General features: G+C 39.8%; 1 protein-coding gene across 5 annotated transcripts in view; it reads left to right on the forward strand.

The window, feature by feature from the left end:
• Window positions 1-15,096, forward strand: part of RASGRP3 (RAS guanyl releasing protein 3) — a 46,555-nt gene that overhangs the window by 18,697 nt on the left and 12,762 nt on the right. For all 5 annotated transcript variants that reach the window (XM_066546659.1, XM_066546656.1, XM_066546657.1 and 2 more), the window contains 8 exons: window positions 320-420; window positions 1,065-1,129; window positions 2,299-2,430; window positions 3,419-3,566; window positions 5,119-5,292; window positions 5,710-5,826; window positions 6,127-6,402; window positions 11,942-12,019. In XM_066546659.1, coding sequence (XP_066402756.1) covers window positions 320-420; window positions 1,065-1,129; window positions 2,299-2,430; window positions 3,419-3,566; window positions 5,119-5,292; window positions 5,710-5,826; window positions 6,127-6,402; window positions 11,942-12,019 — 1,091 coding nt within the window. The remainder of the gene's footprint in view (window positions 1-319; window positions 421-1,064; window positions 1,130-2,298; window positions 2,431-3,418; window positions 3,567-5,118; window positions 5,293-5,709; window positions 5,827-6,126; window positions 6,403-11,941; window positions 12,020-15,096) is intronic.

Here is a 15,096-nt window from a genome sequence, read left to right on the forward strand (position 1 = left end):
GGACTAATTTTGGATTTGTCCCTTAGATTATTGGCACTGTCTTTATATGAAGTTTAGCACAGTGCTGCCCATGCCTTATTTTTTTAGCTGTGGCCTGTTATCTGAACTGGTTTGGGTTTTTTCCTCTGTTTAAATAACACTCACTGCATTTAGCAAGTTGCTGTTCAAGGGGCATTTTTGTGCTCTGGTGCTCTTTCTACCTTTTTGATAGATAACGAACCAACACTTCCACTTTTGATCCTTTTTGTCTGACTGTGCTTGAAGAGTAAAAGCTCCCCCCCTTTTATGGTGGGGTTAACTCATTGTTTCTCTTTTGCAGATGACAAAGGAAACCCCTGCTCCAGCCATTTGCCAAGAACCTTTCTTTTAATGCACCGGTGGTATCTGCCTTCCACAGAGCTGGCTGGCAAGCTCCTGTCCACATATCCTTTCACAAAGTGCTGCAAATTGGCGTTGCAGTGTCAAAAGCAGATTGTTTTCCTGACTGCTTGTAAAAATGTGCCAATTAATTAATGACAAACAAGGTTCAGAGGTGAATTTTTCTTCAGCCTAAAAGGTGGGAGTTTGTGAGCTTCTTTACGCTCATACATAAAGACTTTGTAGGTTTTCTACACATGTACGAGGATACTAACTGTGCATCAACTGAATAACTGTAAATATGAGGCCAAGATAATTTTTCAAGTGTATCACAGCAGATTGACCTTTGAGTACTATGAATTTTCAGTGATATCTAACTACCTACATGTCATTTATACCTCTTAACTCAGTTATCATAACTTTTATCATATTTTGTTAGCCAGAGCTGGCAAGAAACCTTGCAGCAGAATATTCAGAATTGTAGAATAGAGGCATTTTTGATAGGAGGAAAAAAAGGGGCAGCCAGGAAATAGTCTCTGTCCCCTATGATGTTGTGAAAGTGAATGAAATACCAGAGGCATAATGTGGTTATCTCTAGAAGAAAAGTTTGATACTTTTTGATAAATTCAGCTGCTCTAGTATCAGCCTCCAGTGAACAAAACCAACATTGCTGAGTCAAGGCACACAAAGGTTTCTTTAGCTGACATACTTACAGAGATGCTGACGGGGAGAACTGCAATGAATTCAGATTGAAAATCTGCTACTTCATGAGGTAAATGCACTTCTGGTCCTCTAGCATTTTGGTTTTATGCTTCTGTTAATACTATCAATGTAATTTTGTTCGTTTGGGTTTTTTACTTGGTCTCCATTCTAGAGTGAAGAGGCAATTTCTATGTGTTTAAAACAATTAAGTTGAGCCATCCAGCTTTTAAGACACTTAACTGCATCAAGCTAAAAAGCTGACAGAAAACTTGTGTTATTATTTATCTGGCTCATGAGTGCTATGATTTTTCAGCCTCTCAGAGAGTGACAAGTTCAGTGCCAACAGAGGAGAGACACATTTTGCTCCCAGCTGTAACTTAGTGTGGGAGAAGAAAATTGTCTCTGGGTTGTAGACTTCAGTTCGTGCAATCCCTTGCAATCCCTACATAATTTATGGTGACAGGAGTGTGTTAGTGATGCTGAAGTTGTTACACACTGGGTGTGTTCCAAACCTTGCAACAGCTGCTCTGACCTTGTTTCCATGGGAAAGCTTTCATGTGTTGGGCTGTTCTCATGTAGGAACATTTCTCTGTAAAAGAGAAAGGGTGAGTTTTTAACTAATCATTATATCAATTGCTTTACTCAAACAAAAGCTTTTTCCTCCTTCCTTTGGGTGAAGTTACATCACTGAGAGGAAAATGAGGGGGGCTGATAAAGCCTTTTCCACTCTCCCTTACACAGAGGAGGGGGCTTGCATGTTCTACATGTAAGTTTATGTGGCTTACACCTGATTTACACAGTTATCCTGGTGGAACTGCCAGTCAAATGCATGTTTGCATTTTCATTGGAAAATCTTTTCTGGGCAGACAAAATTTTCTCACTTGGACAGGGAGTAAGAGCACATGTTATCTGGGTGTCCTGGCAGCCTGAGGCAGGACATTCTGTGTGCCTTCTGTGGGTGTCACCTGAGATACCACTTTAATTTAGCATTTCAATGGGATGCTGCTTTGTTATGCTGTTGTGAGCTAAGCAAAAAAAAAAATTAAAAGATAAAGTGGCATTTTGCCATTTCAGTGTCACAAATAATTACATAAGAAACAAGCTGAGTTCACTCTCTCTGTCTAAACAGTGGACCTGAAATAAGTCCTATGGAAAAAAAATGCATGTAAAATATATGCAGCCACTGAATGCTATACCTGAGTCTCTGGGCACCTCTTAACTGCTGTCTGTGGATTTCAGATACTGGATTTTGGAATTTCCTGCTGAGTTTAACTTGGATCTTGGGCTGATTCGTTTGACTGAAGAGTTTCAAGAAGTAGCCAGCCAGCTTGGATACGAGGATCACATCCATCTCATTGATATCTCCAGCATGTAAGGATGTCATGCCAAGGACATCTTTGTGTCTGGAACAGCAGAATTCTAGTTCTGTATAAAGTACAAAAATATTAAAGCCCATCTTGATCTTGAGAGAACAAAAAAAGTGCAGCACTTGCAAAATTGTCTTTAAATTTGAAGCTACTAAAAATTTGAAGTAAGAGTTACACAGTAAGGAGAAGATTCCTACCTGTATGTAAATTTTTCATATAAATAGGAAATAAATTATTTTTCTGACAAGGCACAAGCCAATTAAGTGATTAGTATTACTTTTTTCTACAAGTTTTCATACAAAAAAGCAAACAATGTAGTGACTGGCATCCTGTGTAAATCTCAGATCTTCTCAGGGAAGCTTTCTCGTCTTCTCGCCCGTAATTTGTTAGTTTTTTGCAATATTTTCTATTATTTACCTGGAGAATCTTTAGCATTCACATATGTAGTTGCATTACATCAAAATGATTACAATTACTATTTCTTTGACAAGCTGGGATGAAAGTTACTTTTTAAACATCACCAGACATGCTTTTGCATCTCATCTGATATTGTAGATTTTCTTTTAAAATATGACACATTCACAGTATTTGGCTGTCTCTGTTGTTCCATTACTTCAGGGACCTGTGGACTTACAGAGGAAAAATGAATCCTAGATGTTATTCAAGTATGTTTTTATTCTGCATCAGAAATTGTTTTGAGCTGTTCTTGTATTTTACATCATCTTTAATTATGGCTTCCTGTATCATGGGGAAGAAAATGTTGTCCTTTTGTTGTGATATAGACCTGCTATCATTTATCACTTGGACTAGTGCATGCAAAACTCCCAGCTTCTGTTACACTCTTCTGTTACACTCTGTTTGTCATGTGCTGGATGTCACAGGGCAGAGGTCTCATGGTCCTTCTGTGGTCAGTTTTACATGACACATTCCAGCTCTGGGCTACAGTGACATACACCCAAACAGAACTGAGACTTATTCCTATTCTGTTGCAGTCCTTCCTACGACTGGATGAGAAGAGTTACACAGAGGAAGAAGATTTCCAAGAAAGGAAAAGCCTGCCTGCTGTTTGACCATCTGGAGCCCATTGAGCTAGCTGAACATCTCACTTTTCTGGAGCATAAATCTTTTAGGAGAATTTCTGTAAGTAGCCCACAACTTTGTCACTTGCAATTAGGAGCCTGTCTTTAAAGAATGTTCACATGGTTTCACATTTGTGACTTTTTTCTCAACATTTCAGTGTAGTGAATCTTCATACTCTTTCATATGATATACATAGCAATGCACTTCCTGGACCTCTTTGTGCCTGATGAGTTTTGACACTGAGGGAAATTCAGGCACAGTTGCTTCTTTTCACAGAGGATTGTACAAGGGCAAGAGGCAAAAGTGGATGAAAACTGAAGTTGAAGCTAAAACAAAACAAATGAGTAAGACAAATGGCAAAAGAAATGCTGATTTCTGCTGGCAAATATCCATATGAAAGGGTGGTCACCTGATGTTACTGTATCAGGTGGCAAATGGAAGCAGTAAGTTCTCAGGATGACAAATGAGACTTTTTTAGAAGTGTTCAGAAGCATGAGAGAAATCAAACTCCCAAACTAAGAAAAATGTATGAGTTTTTTGTTTGTTTCAAGGGAGGAAGGAAAAAGAGATCAATGAGGAGCTGAGACCAGTCTAAATAGAATCACTTTTGATGTCGCTTAATAATGTTCAAAGGTTAATGACTCTAGACTTCAAATCGTAGGAAAACACCCTACTGTGATCCATGCAATGCTGACCTCAAAGAAGGAGGGAAGGACAAGAAAAAAGGCATGGATTTCTAATTAGATTTAAGATGCATTTGAATTCCCTTGGGGATTCCAGGAAGAAAACTCAAATCTGCAATGAACTTTCTTTTCTTTCCTTGCTGTTTCTAGTTTCTCTGTTAATTCTTCAGCTTGAATTTTGCTGTCAGAGATGATTCTCTGCAACCAGCAAGAGTTAATTGATCTTGTACCACTTGTTCTCTCAAAGATATGTAATTGCAGAATATGATTAGTCTGAATCCTGTGTTTGGTTTTACCTGCTTAAAAAATTGGGGGAGAAGGAAGGGCAGCATTAACTATAATAAAAAAAATTAAATTATCTGAAAACTGAACTACTGTCTACCTGCAGCTAGGAGACAAGCATCTGTTGTATTAGGGTATATGCCCTCATGTTTTTCTAGCAGGCTGGTTTTGATCAGCTAAACCCATCTTGTCTGTCATTACTAGCAACTCCCTACACAAGCTAAAATGATGTCCTAAATTACTGAAAACCTCCCTTTAAGGGACTGCTGAAAACTGTTTTTCAAACATTCAGGCAAATTTAATTTTTGGGATCCTATAGAGTACCGTGGCTTGAAGGTGTCAAATATAACTACCCAGAATAAAATGTGTTGAGCACATGATGGGAAAGATGGAAGTAGCAATCACACTCATTTTGCAGGCTTCTGTATTTCCTGACACACAAACAAGTTGTAAGTTGACATTTAAGGAAAAGCCACACCAAGACAACAGCAAAAAGACTTTAAGGAGGAGATGTGCAGCAGGCTTTGCTGACCCTGAATCATGGTCACTTTCTAAACAAGAGAAGCTTTAGAAAGAAAAGCATCAACGTTTCAATTTGATTCTCCAGTTTGTCCACTGTTTTACTGCAAGTGTCTTTTCTCTGTTAGTTCACAGATTACCAAAGCTATGTGATCCATGGCTGCTTGGAAAACAATCCTACTTTGGAGAGATCTATTGCTTTATTTAATGGTATCTCTAAATGGGTCCAGCTCATGGTTCTCAGCAAGCCAACACCCCAGCAAAGAGCAGAAGTAATCACAAAGTTTATCAACGTTGCACAGGTAAGACTTGCAGATGAATCTTTTTCTTCCGGTACAAAGCAGGAATATAAATGGAGATTACAGTAAACAAATCAGCTGATGCTCTTTGTGTGATTTCCTCAGTGAACAGCCTGTTCAGCATCACTGGAGATTATTTGTTCAGGTATGGTGTGCCTGCAATTTCTAACTAGCAGACATAACTTTATAATAATTTTTCTTTATTTTATTCCACTTGGCAACCATCACTATTGTGTGTTTCTTCTGGACCTATAATAATTAAAAAACGAAAAGCTGAGCCATTCTGTTATGTGCCCTGGCTTATTGGTTTGTGCTTTAGCCATGATGAGTTGTCTCTTTTAACTTGCTGTTTATGACTTTGAGTAGCTGCTGCTTTTATTTCGCTAATTTTCAATTATGCATGATTAATCTCTCCTGTAGAAGCTCCTTCACCTCCAGAACTTCAACACACTGATGGCAGTGGTGGGAGGTCTAAGCCACAGCTCTATTTCTCGCCTGAAGGAGACTCATTCTCACCTGTCCTCAGAAGTCACAAAGGTATGATGGACTCCAGAATACATATTGAGGTGAACATCACCTCTTTGAGGTCTGATGGGTTCTGCAATGCAGGTGTCTCACCAGCACAATATTTGGATCATGGCAGAGCATCCTGAAAGGAATGGGTTGCATTCCTCTCAATGGAGCAGGATAAGCTCACAGAGATCCCCTGGCTGATTGCCTGTGCCAGAGAGGAAATTAACTCTGTCGACACCATGACTAGAGTTGTGTTCATTTAAAACAAATTAAGGAAATGCAATGGATGCTTTCACAGGGACTTGCTTCTCTGGCTATTTGTAGGACTGGAATGAAATGACAGAGCTGGTCTCTTCCAATGGAAACTACTGCAACTACCGCAAGGCTTTTGCTGACTGTGTTGGCTTCAAAATTCCTATCTTGGGAGTCCATTTGAAAGACTTGATTGCTGTCCATGTCATTTTTCCTGATTGGATAGACGAGAACAAAGTTAACATCGTGAAAATGCAGCAGCTTTCCATCACCTTGAGTGAACTGGTTTCCCTGCAAACTGCTTCTCATCACTTAGAGCCCAATTTGGATTTAATTAACCTGCTAACCGTAAGTATTGAACATGTTTCAATTCACTGCTGTGATTCAAATGTTGAGTGTCAGTAGGAATACTCATATCTGTAAAGTTAAGTGCATATTTTAATCTCAGTTTTGAAAAAGAAAAGGGAAAAAATACAAAACAGAAACAGGTTCACATGAGGTGTTAAGAAAATCAAAGGGTTTTAGTACAGTTGTATGGGATGGCTGGAAGCAGCAACAGGATTTTTATAAATTACCTCTTTTAAGAGTGACAGATGGAGGGCTGTATTTATGTTAGAAGAAGTAAAACTCAGTTCTGACTACTTAGAGTAGAGGTTTATGTCTCCTCTGGAACAACTGGGAGACATGCTGGCATCAACACATGAGAGAAATTCCAGCCTGAGCATCACTCCAATTTGCTCCCCTGTGCTTTCCTTGTGACACAGTACCCTTCCTGTCCAGTAAATAAAAATGTGATGGATTTATACTGGGACTGATCAGGTACAGAGCTTTACACTAAGGAAGCTGACAAATATGAGCCTGATCTTGGAGCAACCAGGCTGATGTGGATATACCTATGGCTTCATTGCAATGAGGGCTGGGAAAGTTTGGGGAAGCTGGAAAACCTCCTTCAGTTGTGCCTTGTTTGGAACAACCTGGGAACAAGTCTTAATCCTGATTAGTGGGACAGGAAAGAGCAGGCACCAGATGTTGAACCCTGCAACAATCCTTTAACTTAAATTTTGAACCGTAAAGGTAGATATTTATTGTCTTGTTTTGTTTTTGTAATGACTGAGAGCTGCTTTCTTGTGACACTCTTTCCCTTCCTGGTCATTTCTTACAAGCTTGGCTTTGAATAGGGGGAAGTGGAACCTCAGGCTCTGAGGAACTGAGTAATAAAAAAGTGAGTCCAAAAGGATAGAAATTAGACAATGTGAAGTGAGAGATGGAAGCTGAACTGCTGCTACCACTTTCATTAGCTGTTCTCTCTTCTTGGTGACAGCCTGTTTTCCAAAAGGAGCAGAAAGCTAAGATTTTTTTAAGACCTTGCAAGTCTTCATATGTTTATCATTGTATTAGCCTGAGCTCGCATAGTTTATCTGTTTTTCTATTTTTAACTTTTTTTCCTTGTTTTCTTTGTTTTCAGCTAGTTGACAGGGATTTTATTTGTATTTTTTTATTTCTTTCAGTGTACTCCATTTACTAGGAGAAGTAATGTAGTACATGATGGGTACTTTCTCACTTGTGATACTCCAATGCATTCATTCATAATATAACTCTGCTGACTTTGTTACAGTTGAGCCAACCTGATAGTAAAAAAGTAAAGTTGCATTCTGAAATGTTGATTCCAGACCTGATCAAGGGTTATAAATAAGGTAGACAGGTGTGGGGAACCTAAAACCTTTCCAGGGTAATTCTGTCTTCACATCAGTCACTGGAAGTGTAGTTGTGGATCAAGTAGGTTTGTGTGAGAGTATTGGTTTAAAATGGTGACTTCTGGAAAGGGAAAAAACAAAAAATTTCTATCAAAAGATCAGAATTTTGATACATACCACAATATGAATATTCTCATTTTTTCTTCCTGTAAGTAGATTTTGTCCTTATCAGTGTATATTAATCAATACTTTTTTTTAATGCTAGTCTCTTAAATAGAAATAATGGATTTATATTGTAGATTAAATGTTTCTGTCCATCTTTTTGTTGAAAAGAAAGTTTTAAATCACTGTCTGGGTTCAGAGAAAGAGGACAAGAAAAGGGTTGCAACCCAAAGCTGACAACAACTGACAACTAAAACCAGTTGACCTTGCTATGTGCAAATGGTCTATTAGTAGATTTAGCCTCCCCTGCTGCCTACATCATCTTCAGTTTTCAGAGCGTGAAGAATTAACAATTCCTTTTATTGCTAGGTCTTATCTCTCTAATGTCAACTGTAAAAATATTTTCCATCTTTACCTTATTTAGAGGAATTCCCTTTCAAATCTAGTAAATAAATATAAATGTGTAGAATGCTTTTCAGTTGTGTGTGAATTGGCTGACCCAACTGTTTCTTCCCTTCTGCTCTTTTGCCATTGAGCAGCTTTTATCTGGGCAAGCTTTTAGCTGGTCTCTTGTCCTGATAAGCAATGTGTAAATCTCTTGCCTGGCCTCCCTCCCTCCCAGTGCTGCCTTTTCCACCACACTTAGCAAGTGCCAGGCCTGTGCTTGCTTGACAAGTCACTCACTGGGTTCTGGCTTGCTAGTCCAACAACTTGCACAGAAAGATGAAATGGGCATTTCATGGCCATGTGGGAATTTGGCCTGGTTTTCCCCTTCCTCAGTGGTAGAGTCCTATTTGCTTAAGGGAGATGATACCTTTCAAGTGGCTTGGAAATGGTGATGTCTGGGGAGACTTTGATAGGAGCTATGAAGTAAGAACTTGGGTTAGATGCTTGGATGAGAGGTGGGTAATAAACTTCAGGCCAATTCCTCAAGGGGCTTATAGGCATTTTAAAGATGTTATTTTGAGTATAGATCAAAAGGGTTCATGGGGAACAAGAGGACTCTTGGTTTCAGTGGTAGCTGCTGAATGGTCAACGGTTTGCAAAGTTGGTCTTCTCATCCCTTAAATGTCTGCACACAAACTTAGAGTCTGCTCTCACCCATCCCCACACCCCTCCACCCCACCTCATCTTTTTGTAAGCATAAAAAGTCAGCCTCTAGCTCACTTTAGCTTTAAGCCAAAGCTAAAGAACTTTAACTTTGAGCAAGCAGCTGAAAGAAGCCAGCAGTTTGCATGGAAGTTAGCATGCCACCAACAAGGGAAAGTTTTGGTGTATGGACAGCAGGGACACCTGTCAGGTTTACTGGCCCAGACTACAAAAGCTGAGGGGGATGCAAGTCCTTCCTTGGGCTGAGTAAATGAGTCTGAGCTACATGGGCAAGCAAAGTAAATGTGTTACAATTCAGCAGCCAGTGAGCCAGAGTATGTCACAGGAAGATGGATTCAGTTCTTAGTGCATGATTGCTCTTAGTCTGTGATTATTCCTCTTTTCCTGACTTACTGGCCATGCTTGCTCCACCTTCACCCAACCTTGTACCTGGTTCTGCACCATGTGGAGCTAAGATGCAGTGAAAGAGGACCTAAACACAAGCTGGGCAGTGCAGCAGAGAGGAAAAACAGCTTTAATGACAGTTTTGCCTTTAGAAAACTTACATTTGGTAAGGATGCTTAACCTTACCTGCTGTGCACTGGTTTGGGGTTTTTTTCACAATGTGAATAAAAACCTGTGGGTACATGTTTCATCACTTTCTGTGGAATGGAAGTGGATCTCAGTTTCTCAGCTAGACCACAGTGTATTTATATGAACTGTGTTAAAACTTATTCGGTGCCACCTTTTTTCCTTGCTATTTTTATCTCTCAGTATCTATTTATCTAACCTGTTCTGAGACTCTATGCAAATGACTGGAAAGTCCCAGGCATTTGTACAATCTGGTGAAGAGAATGAGAACTACCTAAACAATCAAACTGAAAGACACCCTCCCTAACTTGTGTTCAGTAAGTTCCACTTAAAAAAAAAAAAAAAGTCATGTGTTTCTGATCACTCCCCTACCTTTCTCAATGCCCCTCCAAATTGCTCAGAAAAAAAACAGGACAGCAATGATAGTCAAAGTAGAATAGAAACTGCCACTCACTCTAAAGCTTATTCTAGGAAAATTCTTATTATACTTTATTTGTTGTAGCAAAACTGTAAATAAAATATAAAATTAATGCTTACATAACATAATCATCATGCTTGTAATTTTTGTGCTAATGTATGAAACTTCTGACCTAGACAATACCTTGTCCACCGCATGCTTGCACATTGTGCCTAATGAAGTTATGTCCACTGCTTAAGATAAGGTTATATAATTCAGGGAGGGAGAGATACAAGCTTGCTCAATAAATACTAATACATTTCCACTCCCAAATCCACACCCAGCTCATCTGGCCTGCTGAGAAAACTGTGCTCTTTCACAGGAACCAGACAACACCTTTTGAAGTACCATTTCTGCTCTCCCAGTCTGATCTGATAACATCATGCACTCCACCAGAGTGCTGCTTGTGTTCCACCAAGGAACCTCAGAGTGCAGTCACTGAACATCTCACCACATCATCAATATTTATTACAGCACCTACCTACTGGTTCAATTCTGTCTTTAGGACAGGCCCTTACCTCAGCCTGTGACAGCAGCATGCTGGCTGAGTAAAGGAACCTGCAGGATGCACAGCTTTCACTGTGCCCTTAATTACAAAGTGCAGAAATCAGCAATGTTTCAGCTGGACAAAATGAATAATGTGATCTCCAGACTCCTCTAAAGCCATGTGTTTGCTTTGGGAACCTATCTTGGGAAAAGACACAACTTGTGTCTTACTCATCACACAAAATTGCACCTAAAAGAGGGTGGTTCCTAGAGGTGGTTTTTCAGTAGGTGTCACTGGTCCTGCTTGCTACTTACTTGGCACTTCAGATTCTCTAAAAATAACCTTCTGTCCCAGTCATTTAGTCAGTAGTAATTCTATCTGTCTGCTCGGGAACAGCAAAAAATCCTTTTAACTCAATCTTAGCTTAACTGGGGATTTGCAAGGTGGATGATAACTTCAAATCATGTCAATCCTTCAAAGCCAGTTAATGCAGGAACATGATCACAGGAAACATGCAATGTTTGTTTCCTCTCATTGTCAAACATTAGCTACAGTGTTGATTACCTTTCTCCTGCATCACTGCACAGGAGGAGGAGTTCACTGCAGACATTGATCAGTGCAGACCCCAGCTGCCTAAATAAAAACAGATTCATCCTACTTCAAGTAGATTTATGTACCTTCTTTTTTTCCTCAATAAATCCTCCAGGGAAAAGAATGAGAACATGATTGACAAATCTTTCATTTATCTAGAAACAGCTGGAAGGTAATTTGCCTGACTTGCTGAGAGGTGACCAGGAGCAGGCCAAGCTGGGCTAAACTGGGACTGCTCTCAATGGAGCACTTTTCTGCATCACCAGCAGTGGCAAACCCAGCCTGCCTCTCCCAGGCCTCTGTCTGTCCAGGGCTTTCCAAAGAGGCATTTTCTGCATGGGCTGATCTTTGTAGAAGAGCTGCACTACTATGACCCTTCTTGAGGAACAAAATAAAATCTGAAATCCTTCCAGCCTAGCCCCTCTACAACTACTGTCCTGAAGTTTTTGCATTCACCAGGCTGCTTCTCTGAGATCTCTCATGAGCACTGAGCAGCTAGAAGAAAGGTGTTTGTGTAGGGGTGCTCTTTGGAGCCCACGTCCCTCTGTGCGTGAGCATGCAGCTCCTCTCACCCGTGGGGTCAGGCTGGTGCCAGCCCTCAGGTGCAGCGACATGAGCCGCAGTGTGTTCTTCACCAGCCTGGCTTGTCTTCACTCTGGGCAAATCCACTTCCCCAGCAGCTGCACAAGGCTTTGGCATGCCTCCTGAACTCAGAGTAGCAAAATGTTGTGTTTGCCTTCAGTGGGAGCTTAGAAGCCTGTCATATCCAACCCAGTCTAGTAAATATTACTGTTTTCCATTCTTTCTTACGTACAGCTGTCCCTGGACCTCTACCACACTGAGGATGACATCTACAAGCTCTCGCTGGTGCTGGAGCCAAGGAACTCCAAATCTGTATGTCATTTTTTACTGCTTTTTGACATATTGCTTATTTTGTCTGCATGCAGTTGATTTCATTTTTAAGTGACAGTTAATGTGTTTCCTTATTCATATATATATATATAAAGCTTTTTAGTGTTATATTTGTGTAGAAAACACAGGAACTATTTATAAAACTAGGTTTTATATATTTCTCCCAATATGCACTTTTATTTTAGTGCATATTGGGAGAAACAAATAGTGGAACATGCCAGATGTCACTGTTAATTATTTTTCAACAAAACCTCTGCAAGTCCTGGAAAACAAAGTTCTGCTTTAGATATATAATCCTTTATAAGTTTATATAAATTATTTATTGTGTGACCCTTAGCTGATTTTCTGTATGCTGGTGCAGTTACATAAAACAGCACTGAGTTAAAAGGTTTGTTTAAGGCAAGGCAAATAATTACTGTAGTAGTTTAGAACTGTCTGCTTAGGTATAGTTGGCTGCATCTTGGGCTCTCAAGCAATGTTTAAACAGATGAGAATAGATATTAGTCTTTATTTGGTTATGTGCAACTAAAGATAATGCTGCATTCATGCATTTTTCTTTATTTTTGAAAGTCAAAGAATACAGATAAACCTCATAAGTTATAGTTGAGCTATTACTCAATATTATTACTCATAATTAATAATTGAGTTCCACTTCAAGTATTAATTATTCACTTTCTTCTGCTGCCAAAGGTTGGGGACTCTGCTTTCCTCCAAGCATTTCTTCAGTGTATCAACATTCTTATTACCTTTCATATCCAGCCTGTGATGCTCTCAGGCTGAGCCCTCTCAAGTCTGACAGCAGTAGAAGCTGAGAGTGGCTGGAAATCTTCACAGAGGATGAGAGCAGGGTCCAGGAGTCTGACATGAAGCATTCCAGTGCTTTTTAAGGTTTTGAAGCATTCTTAAAAGCCAGAAAGGAAGCAGAACCCTTAAATTTCCAAGTTTAAGGCTTCTCTGAGGTTTAAAATTGTTAATCACTCTTGGAGACCAGTCTGAGGACTATGTGTGTGCTCCCAGTGATGTATTATGAGCAATGATAAGGAAACTAATGAATATTTCTACAGTCAATACTAGCTCAGCTTGAACATTTGAAATTTCATTACTGAGTCTCCGGTCCTTGTTGGGTATGATTTGACCACAGCAGTTGTTTATTTCAGTCCTTCTGGGTCCCTCATGCTCTCATTACTGCCAGAAAAGTTGAAATGTCACAGCCCTATGCTGTGGAAGGACTGACGGACCACTACCGTAAATGAAGAAAATTATCACATTGCTGCTTTGATCTCCAGCCTTGCTTTAAGCAGGACAAAAGCAATATAAACAATGCTGTGAACTTTAACAGTGCCCAGCAGTTAAAGTGGGAAACTTCTGCATAAGGATCAATGAACAGCCAGTGGCATTGAGCTGTGGCAGCACCCTGATGGGTAAAAAGCTGCAGCTGAATCGACAGCAGCCGGACTATTTGAAGCTTTCTTCTCTTTGATGGAGTGCCAAAGCACACAGGGGAAAGGATCTGTAGGGCTTTTGTATGTGGAAAAATTTGTCAAAGGCAACGTGACAGCATGGTTATGTCATTCCAACTGCTCCTTGATTTATTGTTATGTGGGTACCACTCCCATGCAGGTGCACTCTGGAGGAAATGCCTCATGCTGCTGCAATCATTTTCGGGCAAAAGTGGAGCTGATCTGTTAGCATATCAGTCTGCTGTCAACATGGACTTGAGCAAGACTTTCCTTCTGCTGAAACTGGGAGGAGACCCTTCAGTTAGTACAGCAGCCTTAAAATAAATCTGAGGAATGACCACCAGCTGTAGTATAGCACCTCCTTGTCACAGTGTCCTGCTTTTCCACAACCATTAATGATCTTCTTGTTGGGAGTTTTCACTAATACAGCTATTATCTAGAGGACAACTCTGCCTGGTGCAATTATACCACTCATGATGCATTTAGATAACTTTTTTTGTTTTCAGCAGAATTCACTTCAATGTCAAAACGCATAGATGTTTGCAAACATCTGAAAATGCTTTCTCAGTCTACAATACCATGGTCCCTGTGCTGGTGAAATAAATGGGAGATACAGTGGGAATCACAAACTGCATGGCCAGATACAGTGTTCTGGAACATTTAATAAATTCAGCTTGGAACTCACTGGACAGCTAGTTAGCACCTTTCCTCATAGGATGCATTTCAAATACATAAATAAAATCACCATTGTTCATTTGAGTCTATGAGTGCAATAGAAGAACAAATAATTCCCTTTGGTTAGCAGTCAGTAACATGAAGATTTCATTGCAACTTGTCAAAAAAACCATAAAAACTGAATGAGACTTCAAATGAAATAGCCCAGAAATAAGAGGAAGGCTCCAGTGAATTCAGTTTCTTTCTGCCACTTCTCACTGAGACCAGCAGATGTTAAAAGCTCTTTGTGAGGTCTTGGTAGTCTAGCATCACACGGACACTTTTAATTTGGATGCTTTGAGTCCGTGCTTTTAGCAGATAGAGCTGGATGTTCAGGTTCACTGTACTTCTTATGAAAATTGAATTTTGTTCATATAGGGGCATTTTCCTCCCAAACTTACTTGTGCACATTTGTATGGGTCAAAATCTATCAAGGTGTTGATAAAAGCTGTTCTAACACTTGAAAAAGGAAAAACCAAATTAATAAAGCAATCCCCTAACAAATCCTTTTTTTCTTTTCCAACCAAACACAGTAAAATATGAACCTGTGACCATTTCTCATCTGGATGTCAAAGTCTACAATACCGTTGCTGTACACAATGATATGTGTAACATCTTTACATGAATTAATTGTCTCCCTTTCAAGTCACACCAATTCAGAGCAAGACAAATGAGATCCAGATTCTTTGCTCATCAGCTAACACAGGGGCCTTCTGACTGTGGACCCTCTCCCTTCTGATCCAAAACACTCTGAATTTTTTCTGCTTGACACAGCTTCACCTGCTAGATGTCACACAGACACAGACACACAGAAATTCTAGGTTGGAAGAGACCTTTAAGATCATCGAGTCCAACCCATGTTCTAACACCTCAACTAGATCATGG

The sequence above is a fragment of the Molothrus aeneus genome, chromosome 3 (genome assembly GCF_037042795.1).
Source record: "Molothrus aeneus isolate 106 chromosome 3, BPBGC_Maene_1.0, whole genome shotgun sequence".
Classification (NCBI taxonomy): Eukaryota; Metazoa; Chordata; class Aves; order Passeriformes; family Icteridae; genus Molothrus; species Molothrus aeneus.